Below are 14495 nucleotides of genomic sequence, written 5' to 3'. Positions count from 1 at the left end.
ATTCCAACTTTCGGCACCTAGATGTCTTAAGTTAATCGACACTAAGCTGAAAACCACATCAAGCAAGGTCCACATTATTTCTTAGCAAGTCAGAGAACCTCTATGATAGGGGTTCTTACCTTTAGGGGATCATGAAACCCACTGAGAACTTGATGAAAGCTAGAGACCTTATTGCTGGAAAACTAATATGAGCACAAACTATGCATATATTTTCAGAACATTTTTATACACCCTATCTGAATAACCCATAACAGCTCTTGTGCTCTGGAGAGAGTCAGGGGTGAGTGGAAGGAAATGACACAAGACTGAGGTTTGGAAGTACTTACATGAAGTCAGATTGAATTTTATGGGACCCACTGGCCATAGACTTGAATTCAACACCTTCAAGGTCGATGTCTTGAGGTAAGCACCATTCTACCATGTTTCCTGTGGGAAAGGGAGGATACAAGTTAAAAGAAACAAGATTATTCAAAGAAAAGGGCTTTATATGTACCACACATGGCTTCTCAAATATGTACAGCTGACTCAGCCTGGTACAGAGCCACACAGATGCTCATGGGTTTGTCTCATGCAGGACCCAATGGATTACCCCACAGGACCAGAGGATGGGTAGTAAGGGAACCCTATCTCTGCTTCATTTGAACAGTCTCTTCTGGCTGATTGTCTTGGGTTCCGCCATTCTTCTCAGCCACTTCCAGATCTCCCTCTCATGGCCTCACTTCTGCCCTCATTTCCTCATCTCACATGCTCCCTTAATCCCTCAGGATCTTGTTTCCCATCTCACCTTTCTTCAGACACTAATGACTTTGATGAGTCCCAAAACTCTTGTTTTTAAAAAATCCTCATTCCCACTGACCTCTTTGTGGTATGTGTCAATTCTTAAAAGTTTCTCTCCTTTCCACTGATTTCCCAGGCAGAATACTATTTTGGATCTTTCCCCACTCCTCTGATCAGTGTGGTTCTGCTTCCCACCCTCTTTCTCCTCTCTCCCCAAATGTGGCCCTTCTTCAAGGGTCAACTGTCAGTTCTTTGCTTCCAGAATTTGGGGACAAAGTCTCTCATCATTAATTACTGAGGTCAACTTTGGAGACACAAAATAGAACAAGACACAGCCCCCGATCATGAAGAGTCCAAAGACAAAAAAAGAAAGAGAAGGTTGAGTGCTGTCACAGAAGGTGGAATTTCAGAATGCAGCAAGGACAAACGTCTGCCAGACTGAGGGAATCCAGAGAACGCCTTGGAATATTCCCTATTGTTTTCATGCCTATTCCAAATTTTTTCAAAATAAAAACACTAAGTTACTTGTGAGATTTTACTTCTGAACAAACTTCCTATTAAACACTCCACACCCTAATTTTCTGGGCATCAAAAATGCCATCCATAATCCCAGTCAACAACAGTGTGTCAGGTACTTGTGTGAGGCATCAGAGAACACAGTCCGGCCTTCCCAGGCAGCAGACAGCCACAGGCGTATACAGTCCCACTAGGCGTTTTCAAGTCGTTTATTTGCAAAGGAGGAATCCTGATTCTAGCCAACTAATGAATTCACTAAAACAAAAAGCATTGAAAAGGGAATAGAAATTCCCTAAAACAGAAAGACTAGAATAATAGTGTGCCTGCCAAGGTAATGGACAAGAAAGAGTGGTAAGAGGGTAAGCTTGGGAATCACAGTAAGGATTTGAAGCATAAGTTCCCTCACATTCCTGTATTCCTCTCCTTCCATCCATGTTTATTATGTACATAGTTCAGTGGGGCTTCCCCTGTGGAATGCATCAGGACAGCTGGGGAATTTATAAAAGTGCCAGAATCAATCTCTCCTTGCCCCGCCACACAGAAGATTCTGCTGATGTGTGCCAGAGGTGAGAATCCATGTGAGGGCCTCTTTCATCCCAATGACAACACATGGCCAGCACGGAAGAGGGAAAACCAGGACAGAGCCACCATGGCCCTCTATAGGTTCTGTCTTCCTTTTTCTCCACCAAGCTGTGTCTTCCAGTGCCCACTGCCTTTCCCTTCCCCACTCCATAGGTTCCCACTTAGTTTTCTTTCTCCAACACAGCCTGTCCACAACTGCTCAACAGCTTGTAAAAACTCTAATGTACCTAAACTTTGTACTGAAGTATAACAAGAGCACAAATTACAACTGCACAACCCATTCGATTTACCTAAATTTAACACACCTGTATAATTACAGCCCAGTTCAGGAAGCAGAAAGTTATCTGCATACCAAAGGCCCCCTCAGAGCCCTCCAAGTCATCTTCTCTCTCAAGACCCTGACTTCATGAATTAGCTTTGTTCTTTTTGAAATTTCTATAAATGCAGTCATAGTTTTTCTGTCTTCTTTTGCTCAATATACTTGTAGGAGACACCCACCTTCATGCATGTGGCAACAATTTGTTCTTCTATGACTTCTATCATATGCCTAGCAGTTCATCTGCTTAACTGTTGATGCCCCTTTAGTTTATTTTCAGTTTAAATCTACTGCAACCAGCACTGCTGTGAACAAAATTCTGTACTTGTCGCCTGGTGAATATATGTGTAGTATCTCTGTAAAGCACTAACCTGGTTATACTAAACTATACTCAGAATTCCCTTACTTGTATATTTCCAGTTGAGATTTGGAAGTCAGAAGTGAAACAGTAGCCATGTTGTGTTCACATGAGCATGGGAGCATCAGGCAGCTCACCTCCATTGAGGCTTGTCACAGGCTCAGCACAGAGGTGAGAGGCAGCAGCCAGGCCCGCCAATGCTAGATGCTCCTTCAGCTTCTCTGACTTCTAAGCTAGATGCTTTTTCAACTCCATAATGAAGGACACCAGCTCTTCCTATAGGAAATCCACGTCTTGGAGTCTGACCCAGCCAGGTTCCTGTCCATCATAAGTTCCAGACATTCCCCTTTCCACCTTTTTGCCCTTCCTCCATGACTGTGTACTAAATAGACCTCAAGCTGCATCTTAGACACAAGACCACAGCTTTCACAGGCTGCCCACCAGCTCCCACTGTTCCACCGAACAATTCCTGCAGGAAATCCTTTTATATTTCTCCTCATTCTACTCCCCTGATTGACTGAACTTTGACTGAAACAACATGCACACATTTCTGTTGACTATATCCCTAAAAGCAGAACTGCTTTAAACTAAGGAAACTTCTATGATTCTTAAGCTTATGTTAATAGTTTCTGCAAAAAAAGAAAAAAATTAAAAGCTGTAAAGGGGATTTTTTTTAAACTAAATTATCTTTTTTGGGGGGTAGGTGGGTACCAGGGATTGAACTCAGGGGCACTCAATCACTGGGCCACATCCCTAGCCCTATTTTGTATTTTTTATTTAGAGACAGTGTCTCACTGAGCTGCTTAGTGCCTCCCTGTTGCTAAGGCTGGTTTGAATTCACGATCTTCCTGCCTAAGCCTCCCAAACTGCTTAGGATTACAGGTGTGTGTCACCACACCTGGCTTCACCAAATTATCTTAAGTGAAACAAAGATGGACACATTTCTTTACTGTAAGGACTTCTCAGAGCCTTTAATATGCCATTCTATGTTGTGAATCTCAATGAGATCAAAATATTGCTTAATGTTTTCCAAAATTATTTGGCTACTACACATGCTTTTATGGAGCATCTTAAGGGATTAATTTTATAGAAGGCATTTTTGCCTTTTTTTTTTTTTAACAATTGCTAAGCTGCAAGCTGTCTTCAATATCCTCTCTACCTTTCTTATATGGACTAAAACTCACTGTTTTTATATTGGTACATGGCCTCCCAAAGAAGACTGTTTCTCAGTACCTTCTTGCATGCAGGCTATGTGAGTAAATTCTGGCCAGCAGAATGTGGACAGAAGTATGTAGTTTCTAGACTGTGCCTGAAGAGAAGAAGCTGCCCTTTTCTCCATTCTGCTGTCTGGAATGTGGACGTGGTGATATAGCATGGCAGAGATGATGGAAGCATAAGCCAACATAAGCCCACATCACTGGAAGACTCTGGGGGATCTGAGCCAGTATTCCACCCCTCGGCCAGCTACCTACAGTCATGTGAAAAAGAAATGAAATCCTATCTTGACTAAACCACCGTTAATTCAGATTACTGGCATTTATGGCAAAACCTATGTCCTACTTAATACAACTGACCTAGAGGATACAATCCCCAACCCTTAGCTGGTTCTCAATGCCCTCCTTGTTCCTCTGTGCCTGATAAATCACAGAAATGGAAAGAACCCAAGGGAGGAGATGACATCCTGTTGGTTACAGGATGGACTTCTAGATGGGCACAAGTCCCTCTGCGTTGAGAGGAAGGTCCATCAGGACCGGGATGGTGAATCATGGGGCAGAAGCTCCAGAATGCCACTCTGGCAAGAGTTATCTTAACCCCACAGGACGTACATTTCTTCTAACATATTCCTTGAATGAAAGGAAAGCAGATACAGTTATAGTGGCTCTTATCCCAACCTATTATAATGCCTTGGACGTCTATCTTGAGGAATCTGTGAACTTCTAAAGGCAGGAACTCTGCTTGTTTGCCTTCACATCTCAACAAATCACAGTGCCTAGCACAGGCCAGGAAGGGAATTTTTAAAAATCTAAACAAAATAAAACAAAAAAAAACCCCACAAAAACAGTTTAAAAGCTAATTGATGAATCAGTATTAATACCCTGGAATTGGTAACTACTGTGGTTATGAAGGAATATGACCTCATTGTGTCTGAGGTCTTATATCTACTTTCAAATGGCTCAGAGAGGAGGGGGATATATATCTATATCTGTTTATGATAAGTTCCACTGATTTCATTTGCTTAGTTTGTGTCATACAATTGATATATTAAGGAACAATTTGAACACAGAGAATCTCACATTTGCTTACGCAATAGGTTCAATAAAATCCTAATGAAAACCTCACAACATTATCTAGCACATATTGACAAATTAATTCTAAAGTTTGTATGGAAAGGCAAAAGACCCAAAATATTCAACACAATTCTGAAGAATAAAGCTGGAAGACTAAAATTATCCAATGTCAAGACTTATTATAAAACCACCATAATCAAGATAATATGATACTGGAGAAATATCAGAAAAAAATTAGTGGAATAGAACAGGAAATCCAGAAACAGATCCATAGCAGAATATTTTGACACATCTTTGCCATAAAGCAAAGGCAATGGAGAAAAGAGTCTTTTCAACAAATGATGTGGGGTGTGTGAACATTCACGTGCCAAAAACAAAACAAAACAAAAAAAAAACTGGATACAGACCTTATGTCTGTCACAAAACTTAATTCAATATGCAGAGCAGACCCAACCATAAAATGCAATTTTCTAGAAGATTTTCCTAGGAGAAAATCTAGTCTTAGGTTTAGCAATGAGCTTTTAACTACAATACCCAAAGTATAAACCATGAAAGAAAAATTGATAAGGTGAACTTCATTAAAGTTAAAAACTTATAATGTGTGAAACACACTATCAAGATAATTAAAAGAAAAGCCAGTGTGAAAGAAAATATTTGCTAAATATATAACTGATAAATAACTGTTTTCCGAACCACACAAAGAATTCTTACAATCCAACTATTAGAAAACAAACAATCCAATTTTTAAAATAGGCAAAAGACCTGGACACTTTATCAGAGAAGGTAAACAATAGCAAATAAGTATATGAAAAAATGTTGATCATTATACCTCATCAGGGAATTATAAACTAAAACAATGATGAGATACCACTAGGCTCCTATTAGCATGGCTAAAATTCAAAACACCCAATGTTGACAAGAATGTGGATTAAGAACTCTCATTTATTGCTGGTGCAACCAAACAGTACTGAAGGGCCACTCTAAAAGACAGTCTGGTGATATCTTTACAAAACTAAACATAGTCTTATCATATGATCCAGTAGTCATGTTTCCTTGTAGTTATCCAAATGAGTTGAAACCTATATCCACACAAAAACCTACAAACATGTTTATGGGGGCAGTTTATCCACAATGCCCCAAACTGGAAGCAAAAAAAATGTCCTTCTGTAAGTAAACGAATAAACAAACTGTGGGATATCCATAAAATGAAATAGTGTTCAGAAATAAAAAGAAACGAGCCATGGAGTCATGAAAAAATATGGAGAAACCCTAAATGCATACAGTGAAAAAGACTATATACTGTATAAGTCCAATCATGTGACATTCTTGACAAAGGCAAAATTATAGCCACAGTAAAATAATCCATAAGAAGGGAGGAATAAGCAGGTAGTGCACAAGGGATTTTTAGGACAGTGAAGCTACTCTGTAAGTTACTGATATGGTGGATAGCTAATCTTTCTGAATTCTTTAAAACCCACAGAATGGTACAGCAGAGTGAACCGTAATGTAAAGGTTAATAAATTCATACAATAAGGTAATAATACTGGCTCATCAATTGTAACAAATAAACCATACTAATGAAAGATGTTAATAACAGAGGGAAACTATATATGGAGTTGGGGGAGGTGGTATAAAGGGAATCTTCTGTACTTTCTGCTTAAAGTTTTCTCTAAGCCTTAAACCACTCTAAAAAATATTAATTTTAAAATTTTAATTGACGAGTTAACCTAGGTTAATTGCCCTAGGATGGCAATGATATTATGGCTATACAGAAAAAAAAAACCTTAGATTTATATTGAAGTATTGAGAAATTAAAAAGTCATGGCAACTCACTTTCAAATAGCTCCACAAAGATAAATGTATATAAATATAAAATATCCACCGCACACAGTCAGTTCTTCTATAACACTTGATAAATGTTCCAAGACAATGATATCAGAGAATAATTTGATTGTAGGGAATTTCACATTTGTTTACATGATAAGAAGCTGTGGATTCAGAAAACAATATTAATGAACCATGAAGGAAAACCCCCAAATTCACCTTAGACTTGTACCTGCCACCTCAGGTCACCATGTATCATGAGCCACTCCTACCTACCTCTAGTGTCACAATTTTCCATTGCCTTCAGATAGTCCTTCTTCTACTATTTCACTGTGACTTACAAATCCAACCCTTCTGACACTCCCATACACAAGCTCCAGGTCTTTCGAAGGTGAAGTTCCATCTTTATTTAGTATGTATGTGTTTTATAACTATTTAATGTAGGCAAAAAGTTTTATCATTTGTATTAACTTCCTTTGTTTAAAAGAAAAAATATGTCACTGACAAAAGTTTTTTTAAATATATATATATTTTTAAATATATATACATATATTTATATTTAGTTGTTGATGGTCCTTTATTTGCTTATTTATATGTGGTGACAAAGTTTTTGAGGGCTTGTCTGTGACTCTGTTTTTCTCAGGAGCCCTGTGATTTTTCATAACAGAGAGAATTTTGGAGCAGGTATTTCAAGTTCAAGGAAATTGACGATATAAGGACCAAGGCAATATGGCAACTGTCAACAGATGGGACTCTATGTGAGGAGATACAGATTATCACATTAATATCCTTTCAACTTTTCTGAGATTGAATGAATTTCAACATACAGATTTGGAAAAAGAATTCAAATATTAGAAATGGAAAACATAAAGAACTTTGCAAAACCAAACCAATTGAGAGAATGTATGACAGCCAAAAAGAATTAACATGACTTGAGGTTGCTCTTCTATGGAAATACTGCAGACTGGAAACCAAAGTATATATGGAACATACAGGGGTTTAAATGAAAATACAAAATTGCAAAAAAAAAAAAAATAGCATTTCTTATAGGAAGCCATTTAATGGCAGAAAAACCTTACATTGAATGCTACCTATCATTCATACTCTGCTCTGAGCCTTTTCAAATATCCTCATTATACTAATGAAAACTTAACCAAGAAGCTGGAATCTGGAAGGATTTAACAAGAGAATCCTCAAAAAGAGGAGTTGCCACTGGCAACGTGCCCTTCCCTAACCTGTTCTTCCAAATCCACATCCTCCCTCTTCTTGGGCCACATCTTGGGCCTATCCCAGGTACCTGTGGACACTGCCTCACCTCTTCTGCAAAGATAATTTACAAGGAGGAGTTCACAAGACCAAGGGAGGAACAAATGTGGTAATCTGTATTGTGTACATTCAGCCTGTCACTCAATAAATATTGGTGGAGCATAACTCGTCAGCACAGTGCCAGGTGCTCAGCTCATGCAAAAGCACGTGTGTCCTTGTTTAAAGGAACCTGGACTAACAGATTGCTGGGCTGGCAGCTCAGTTACCAGGGAAGCCAGAAAGGCTGTGGATGTACAGATGGTCTGAACTCTGCTACTTCAGTGCTCCAAAAGTCAGCCTAGTGGGTGTGCATGAGAGGGCCTCCAGAGTTGGTGTTTTAGAAGAGTCTAGGCGAAGCGAGATAGAGGCTGTATACCATCTACATAAAGGATTGCCTCTGTCTTCCAATTATTCTGCTTAAATGTAAAATGGCCTTACCCCCAGGGCATTCAAGAATTCATCAACCATCATTTTTGAGAAATAAAAGACAGTGGCTACTGTTACTGTTGCCTCATAGAAAGTCCCTCTTAAAATATTTAGGGTAGAGAAAGTAGTGCTCTTGAACTAAAATGATCTCTAATGGGAAATATGTGACATTTTTTTCTTTTTCCTTCCTCTGTTGGGTGGCTCCAGTCAAGCATTTCCTCTTGAGATCTTCATGTACTGAATGGTGACTGCCCCAGCATGACATCCTCTTACAGCTCCTCTGACCCAAGAGAGGACTGAGCTCTCTACAGTTCCCTCCAACATGTGTCTTCAGTTTAATCTGTCAGCTTCCTCCCATTAGTGCACACACACATATCCCCTAATTCCAGCCAGAAAATAAAAGGGAATCTTGTCTCAGCAATTAAGGCAAAAATCCAAGAGCATTCTTGGTCCTGACAACACAATTCTTTTATATAAATCACCTCTTTAGGGACCACCAAATCCCAGAGATGGAAGAAACTTCAACAGAGTAATTGGTTCAGACCCCAACCTGCCCACATCAATTGACTTTTGACTTGAAACACCAAATAGGATGAGGGCACATGCAAACCAAAGAGAGAAAGAGTCAATATAAAGATCCCTGAGTTAGGCAGAACTTAATCCTGGTGATTGCAAGTCAGCCATATGTCAGTCTGTGGCTGAATTTCAATGCATTACTTTTACAGAGAAAAAAATTCCAATTCACAGACCCCATCTGATTTCTTACTGGGAAGTGAATGGGGTGGTGGGTTATAGGGAAATAATGCAGGTCCAGGAGGCAGGTAGACCCTGGCTCTGGCCCCACAGCTCTGACCAGCCCACTTCATAGCTTTGTGCATCTGTTTTTCTCATCATTACAATGAAGACTGTTGGGAGAATCTGGGGCAAGGTCCATAAAGCCTGTAGCACATACTGGACATGCATCAAGTGGTAGATATTACTATGCCCTCTCCAGTTTTTCTTCCTATAGATTTCAAGAGGGAAAACTTAACTTACAACAGATGGCTACAAACTGGCTTTCCCTTAAAAAACCACAAACAGGTGAATTTCCAATAGCCAAGGAAAGATTCTGCCAGTGTGGGACTCATCAAATCAATCACAACTGCATTCAAAATCAACCACAATTGTATTCCACTGACATCTGATGGAAAACACAGAGAAAGCACAGTGACCTAGGAGGCTTCCTTGTTGGGCATCAGAGCAGGCTTTTCCTTTGCCTGTGAGCTTGCCCTTCTCAGCACTGCTCTTTGCATTTCCAAATTTTTCCATTCTCACTCACTCTGTCACTACACCACCCCCCATTGCTGGGGCCATTTATTATCTGAACGGAGTCAGCTGACCTGGGCAGGTTCCAAGCTATGCCTTAGGCACCAGACCAAACCCTAAACTCACTGTGCCTTTCCACTGGCTCTGTTGTTGAAAGAAATGCTATATCTTCTTGACTGTACAAGAAATCTATGGAGATTAAAATTAGTATGTGAAAGCAATTGAAAATATGCCCATCTGACGTAAGCATGGAGCCTCTAGGTGCACTAAATGAAACAGGTTATTAGATATAATTCGGGCATTGGCTAGAGGCTGAGGGAGAACAGATAGCAATTCTCTTCTAATCTGGAAGACTAAAAGAAGAAACAGCTTGAAAACCTTACCAGATGACATGACCTACAACCATTTTCTCCCCTTCCAAGTCATCCCAATATAAACACACAAAGCATAGAAGTTTCCCCCAGATACCCACAAAACGGCTCTGGGTGAAATGTAGAGGTGTAAAATGAATCTCTCATAGAGAAACAATAGAAATAGGTGGACTCAGGTGACCATGAACTGCAGGTCCAAAGCTTCATCAACCTCAGGCCCACACATAGTCCTGGCACACTGGGGAGACAGCTACTGCTATCACCACGGGGCATCCCAAGTGTAACAAAATCTTTTCCTTTAAGCAGAGAAGACAAAATATTACTAGAATCCCAAAGAACAAAATAAAAACTAAAATCAGGAACTAAATTATGGGGTTAACACAATGAAAAAGCAATATTCTGGCTGCCAACCCCTTCCACTTGGCTTGCAGAATTAGCATCTGGGCCTGATTTCAATAGCAGCTTTGTAGCCCAGACGGCCAGCACCACCATCCTACATCTAGCTCCCTGCTCCAGATAAAGTGGGTGCATGTGTGTGTGCGTGCGCAAGTGTGTGTGTATGTATGTGTGGGTGCTTGCAAGAATACATGCCAACATGCACCTCACCTTTAACCCAAAGCCCCTAGTATATGTATCATTTATAGATCCAACAACTAAAATTTCAAGCCATGAGTCCAGTGAAAATAGTCTTTGTTTCTACCTTCTCTGATTTTTCTTACAGATGCCCTATCCAGCTTTCCAAAACTTGTATCTGAAAGTGTAAAAGAATTTTTCTTATTTTCATTCACCAGCTGGAGAATCACTGAGCAGATTCTTGCCCGAAGACATTCTAAGAGATCCACTTTTCCCTAACACTCTCTTACATCAACTTCCTTACAGATGAACCACAGCTACAGTTCTCTCCTCTCCCATTCAGCCTCTTCCTCCCCTCCCCTTCTCTCCCCCTCCCTCCCCCCATCCTCCCCCCCTCCCTCCCTTCCTCCCCCTCCCCCCAGATTTGGACACCTACAGCAGTAAGCCACATTGGGTGAGAGGATGCATGAAATGCCCATGACCTGGGCAGTAAGTGACTTATGAATGGAAACTGAGGGCATGGGTGGGAGACTTGAGGGAGAGACTAAGCAGAGAGAGAGAAAGTATAGACAAATCTTCCCACCTAGCAATTTCTGTGATATGCTCAGATTTTGGTAAAGAAGCAGTATCCCCTTTTCTACTTTTGGAAACACAGGCTAAGGGAGGGCAAAAGTCTGGCTGGACCAATATTAAGTAGGAAAATACAGCAGATTTGCCTCAGAAGAGTAAGGAAAACCATAGTCTAAAGTTAGGAGATACAATTATGGTCCCTCCAGCACATGAGGTACCTGTGGGCCTCATCTCTCCTGAACCTGACTTCCAAAAACACCACACAGGACCACCAGGTGCTTTCTGACCGTCATGGTCCTAATGCTAAACTTTGAGGCCCAGTGAACTTCAGTAACATTTATTCACTTGTCTTCTACTTTTAAAAGTTGTGCCATATAACTTTATCTCATCTAAGTACTATCCTATTATGTTTTACTGAATGAAAAGTGCCATTAGGATTGGGAGAGATAAAAGAGAGACAAGTTTACAGAAAAAAACAACTGCCCCCCTCCCACCAAAATACCAATGAAAGTTACAGTGCTCACACACAGCATGCCTCTCTCCTTCTTCCTCCTAGATCCCTACCTAAGTAATGATGGGATCTTAAGGAGCAGAGGTTCAGGCAGTGTAGCCTACTAGAAAGAAACTAGACAGAGTCATGTGTTTATTGGTTAATTAACATTTCCAAAGTACTTTGCCATCCTTGGTGTGTATCCTACATATAATCATTAATTTATAAATTAGAATTAAATCAAACAAGATTATAGTAAAATACCTGCACAAAGTGTCACAACATTAGTTATAATACATACTTTCCACATCAGCCTTAGTCTGAAAGTCATTACACATATCCACTCCATACATACAAACCCACAAAACCATTCTTACTGTCTATGACTGACAAAGTATTATGGAAGGCCCTAGCTCTTGGGTGCCTTTATAAATTGATTGATGCCAATTATAAAATGATCAACACAAATAATTGACAAATACCAATAACTGATCAATTATCAATATTATCAGCTCTGTGATTAGCATAGGATTTTCTTTTCCTGTTCCTAGGCTTATCATCAGAGAGCTACCACTACTGAATCAGACCCATTAATGATCTCTTTCCATTTCTTCAGTTACTTTTAAATACTTGCCAGTACTTTTAAATACTTACTTTTAAATACTTATACTCCCATCTATTTACCTGGTGATGGGGTAAGGCATAAGGAATACAATTTGTTACAAAGAACCTAATTTTGACTAGAATTAAAGGTTGCTTTGGTCCAAAAGTCCAATATTTTTCATACTGTTGGTATCTGGAAATCCCAATCATATTTGAATCAAGCAGCACATGTGATAAGCTTTAAAAAAGGTAGAAAATACCAATATGCACAATGTAGAAGGGATCGGCACTATTTCATGAAATTTTGATTTCCATTGGGTACACTGTCTATGATGGGAGTGTATTGGCTGCGAAATGTTTCATATGGTGGGTCAAATCAAAAATGTGAAAGCCACTGGAATGGGGCAAAAGAATTAACAGGATTCAGAAAGGCATGAGTTCAACTCCCCACAAAACTTGTCACCAAAAGAGGGACTTACTCCTGGGTGAATCCCACATTCTGCAGGTGACTTGCCAGCTCCGAATCCTTTACCAAAGTTAAGTTACCCTGCCTGGAAGCCATCATCTTCTATCAAATCCCCTCCTCCAGATCAGAACGTTTTCCCTCCATCCCTCCCCACACCACCCCTACCCACAAGCCTGGAAGGAACGCCCCAGAAAGCAGCAAATACTTTCCCTTCCAGACAGGCACTCCAAGCTCCAGCAATCCCAGGAGAGATGGACAGGGCTACATGCCTGGGTGCTCTTAGGCCCTAGATTAAGCAAGACTCCCGCCTTAAACAAATCCTTCCCCCAGTTCTGAGCAACAGAACAGCTATCGGGTTTAGACGCCCCTTTCAGACCATTAGGTCTCTCAGAGACCTCTCTATGCTTTCACTTCTTATCCCCCATAGAATCTCTCGCTCTTAGAAAGCACCGGCCCTTACTGGGTAGTTAGCTTAAAATCATGTGGGACAAACTTTTAATTCTCCAAACATCCCAGAAAGCCTATCCGGGAAGCCTTCTCCTTCAATTGGACTTTCATGGATTCTCTCAGCCCCATCCCTGAATGTTCTTGGTAATAATTCCTCAAAATAACGCCGTCAGGGAAAGTGAAGTTGGCTGCTAGGAAGTTACGGTGGTGGGGCTACCGGCAGAGAGGGCGGGCACCCTGGGACCGGGAAGCTTGGACCTGCAGCTGGAGGAGGCGTTCACCTGGGAGCTCCTCTCTACGTGAAAAATCTTCCAGCCAAGAAAGAAAACAAAAGCCAACGTGCCTGGGGCCACCGACCGATCCGCCACCACTGGAGCAGCGCAAACAGGACTGTGGGGACGGGCACGGGCTGGGGGAGCTGAGAGCTGCGGCGGGACCACAGGAGACGAGGGCCGGAGGGGCTGGGAACAAAGCCCCGGGGTCCGCTCCGAAGGGGGCGCGCGGGACCTCCCGAGGCGCTGGTCTCTGCGGCGGGGGCTGGCGGCAAGCTGCCCCCTCCACGCGCTCCGCGTAGCCCCAGAGCCGAAGGACAGGGGTCGACGGCGAAAGAAGGCAGGTGTGCAGGTGCGAGTGCGCGCGCAGCGGCTGCCCCTGCGCCCCCCAAAACCTGGGGGCGGTCTGACCCTCTCCCCGCCCCTCGGTCCCGGAGCCGCTCTCACCCGAGCGAGGATCGAAGGTGACCACAAACACGGCCACCACCTGGTCCTCCTCCACGTCGCCCAGCTCCAGGCGCCCGGGCTGCAGCAGCACCTCGGAGGGAGCCGGCTCCTCGGGCTCCCGCCTCCGGGGCGGCTCCGCGGCCGGCCGCGCGCCCCCGCCGCAGCCCCGGGCCCGGCCTCCCGCCTGCAGCTCCGGGGCCTGCGGCAGCGAGACGGCGGGGCCCTCGGCCCAGCGCAGCAGCGGCGCCGCGTCTCCCTGCTCCACCATGGCGAAGCGAGGAGGAGCCGCGGGCGCGAGGGGCGGGGCGGGCTCGGGCACTCCCCTCGCCGCGCCCCCGCCCGCGCCCGCCGGGCTCGCGCTGCCCGGGCCCCGTCGGCCCCCGGCGCCCGCCCCGCGCCCACTGCCCTCGAGCCCAGGCGCCCTTCTCTGGGAGCCCGACGAGGCGTGGCGGAGCAGGCTCCGGCGCCCCGCGGCCGGGCTGGAGGCTTCGTGTGTGCATTTACGTATGTGGGTGCTCGTCACAGGGAGAGTGGTGCAGGACGCGCATCCCTGGGTCTG

At 42.8% G+C, this 14495-nt stretch overlaps 1 protein-coding gene across 1 annotated transcript in view; it reads right to left on the bottom strand.

Annotated features, from left to right (window-relative positions):
• The window catches only part of Dennd11 (DENN domain containing 11), a 41174-nt gene extending 26970 nt beyond the window's left edge, over positions 1-14204 (bottom strand). Inside the window, exons 1-2 of the mRNA XM_026405422.2 lie at positions 13937-14204; positions 327-426 (exon numbers count right to left, since the gene is read on the bottom strand). Of these exons, the coding sequence (XP_026261207.1) occupies positions 327-426; positions 13937-14204 (368 nt within the window). The remainder of the gene's footprint in view (positions 1-326; positions 427-13936) is intronic.
• Positions 14205-14495: the final 291 nt, after the last annotated feature.

Source organism: Urocitellus parryii, chromosome 3 (assembly GCF_045843805.1).
Source record: "Urocitellus parryii isolate mUroPar1 chromosome 3, mUroPar1.hap1, whole genome shotgun sequence".
Classification (NCBI taxonomy): Eukaryota; Metazoa; Chordata; class Mammalia; order Rodentia; family Sciuridae; genus Urocitellus; species Urocitellus parryii.
Note: the sequence above shows the minus strand (reverse complement) of the source record. Positions and strands in the feature narration are given on the sequence as shown.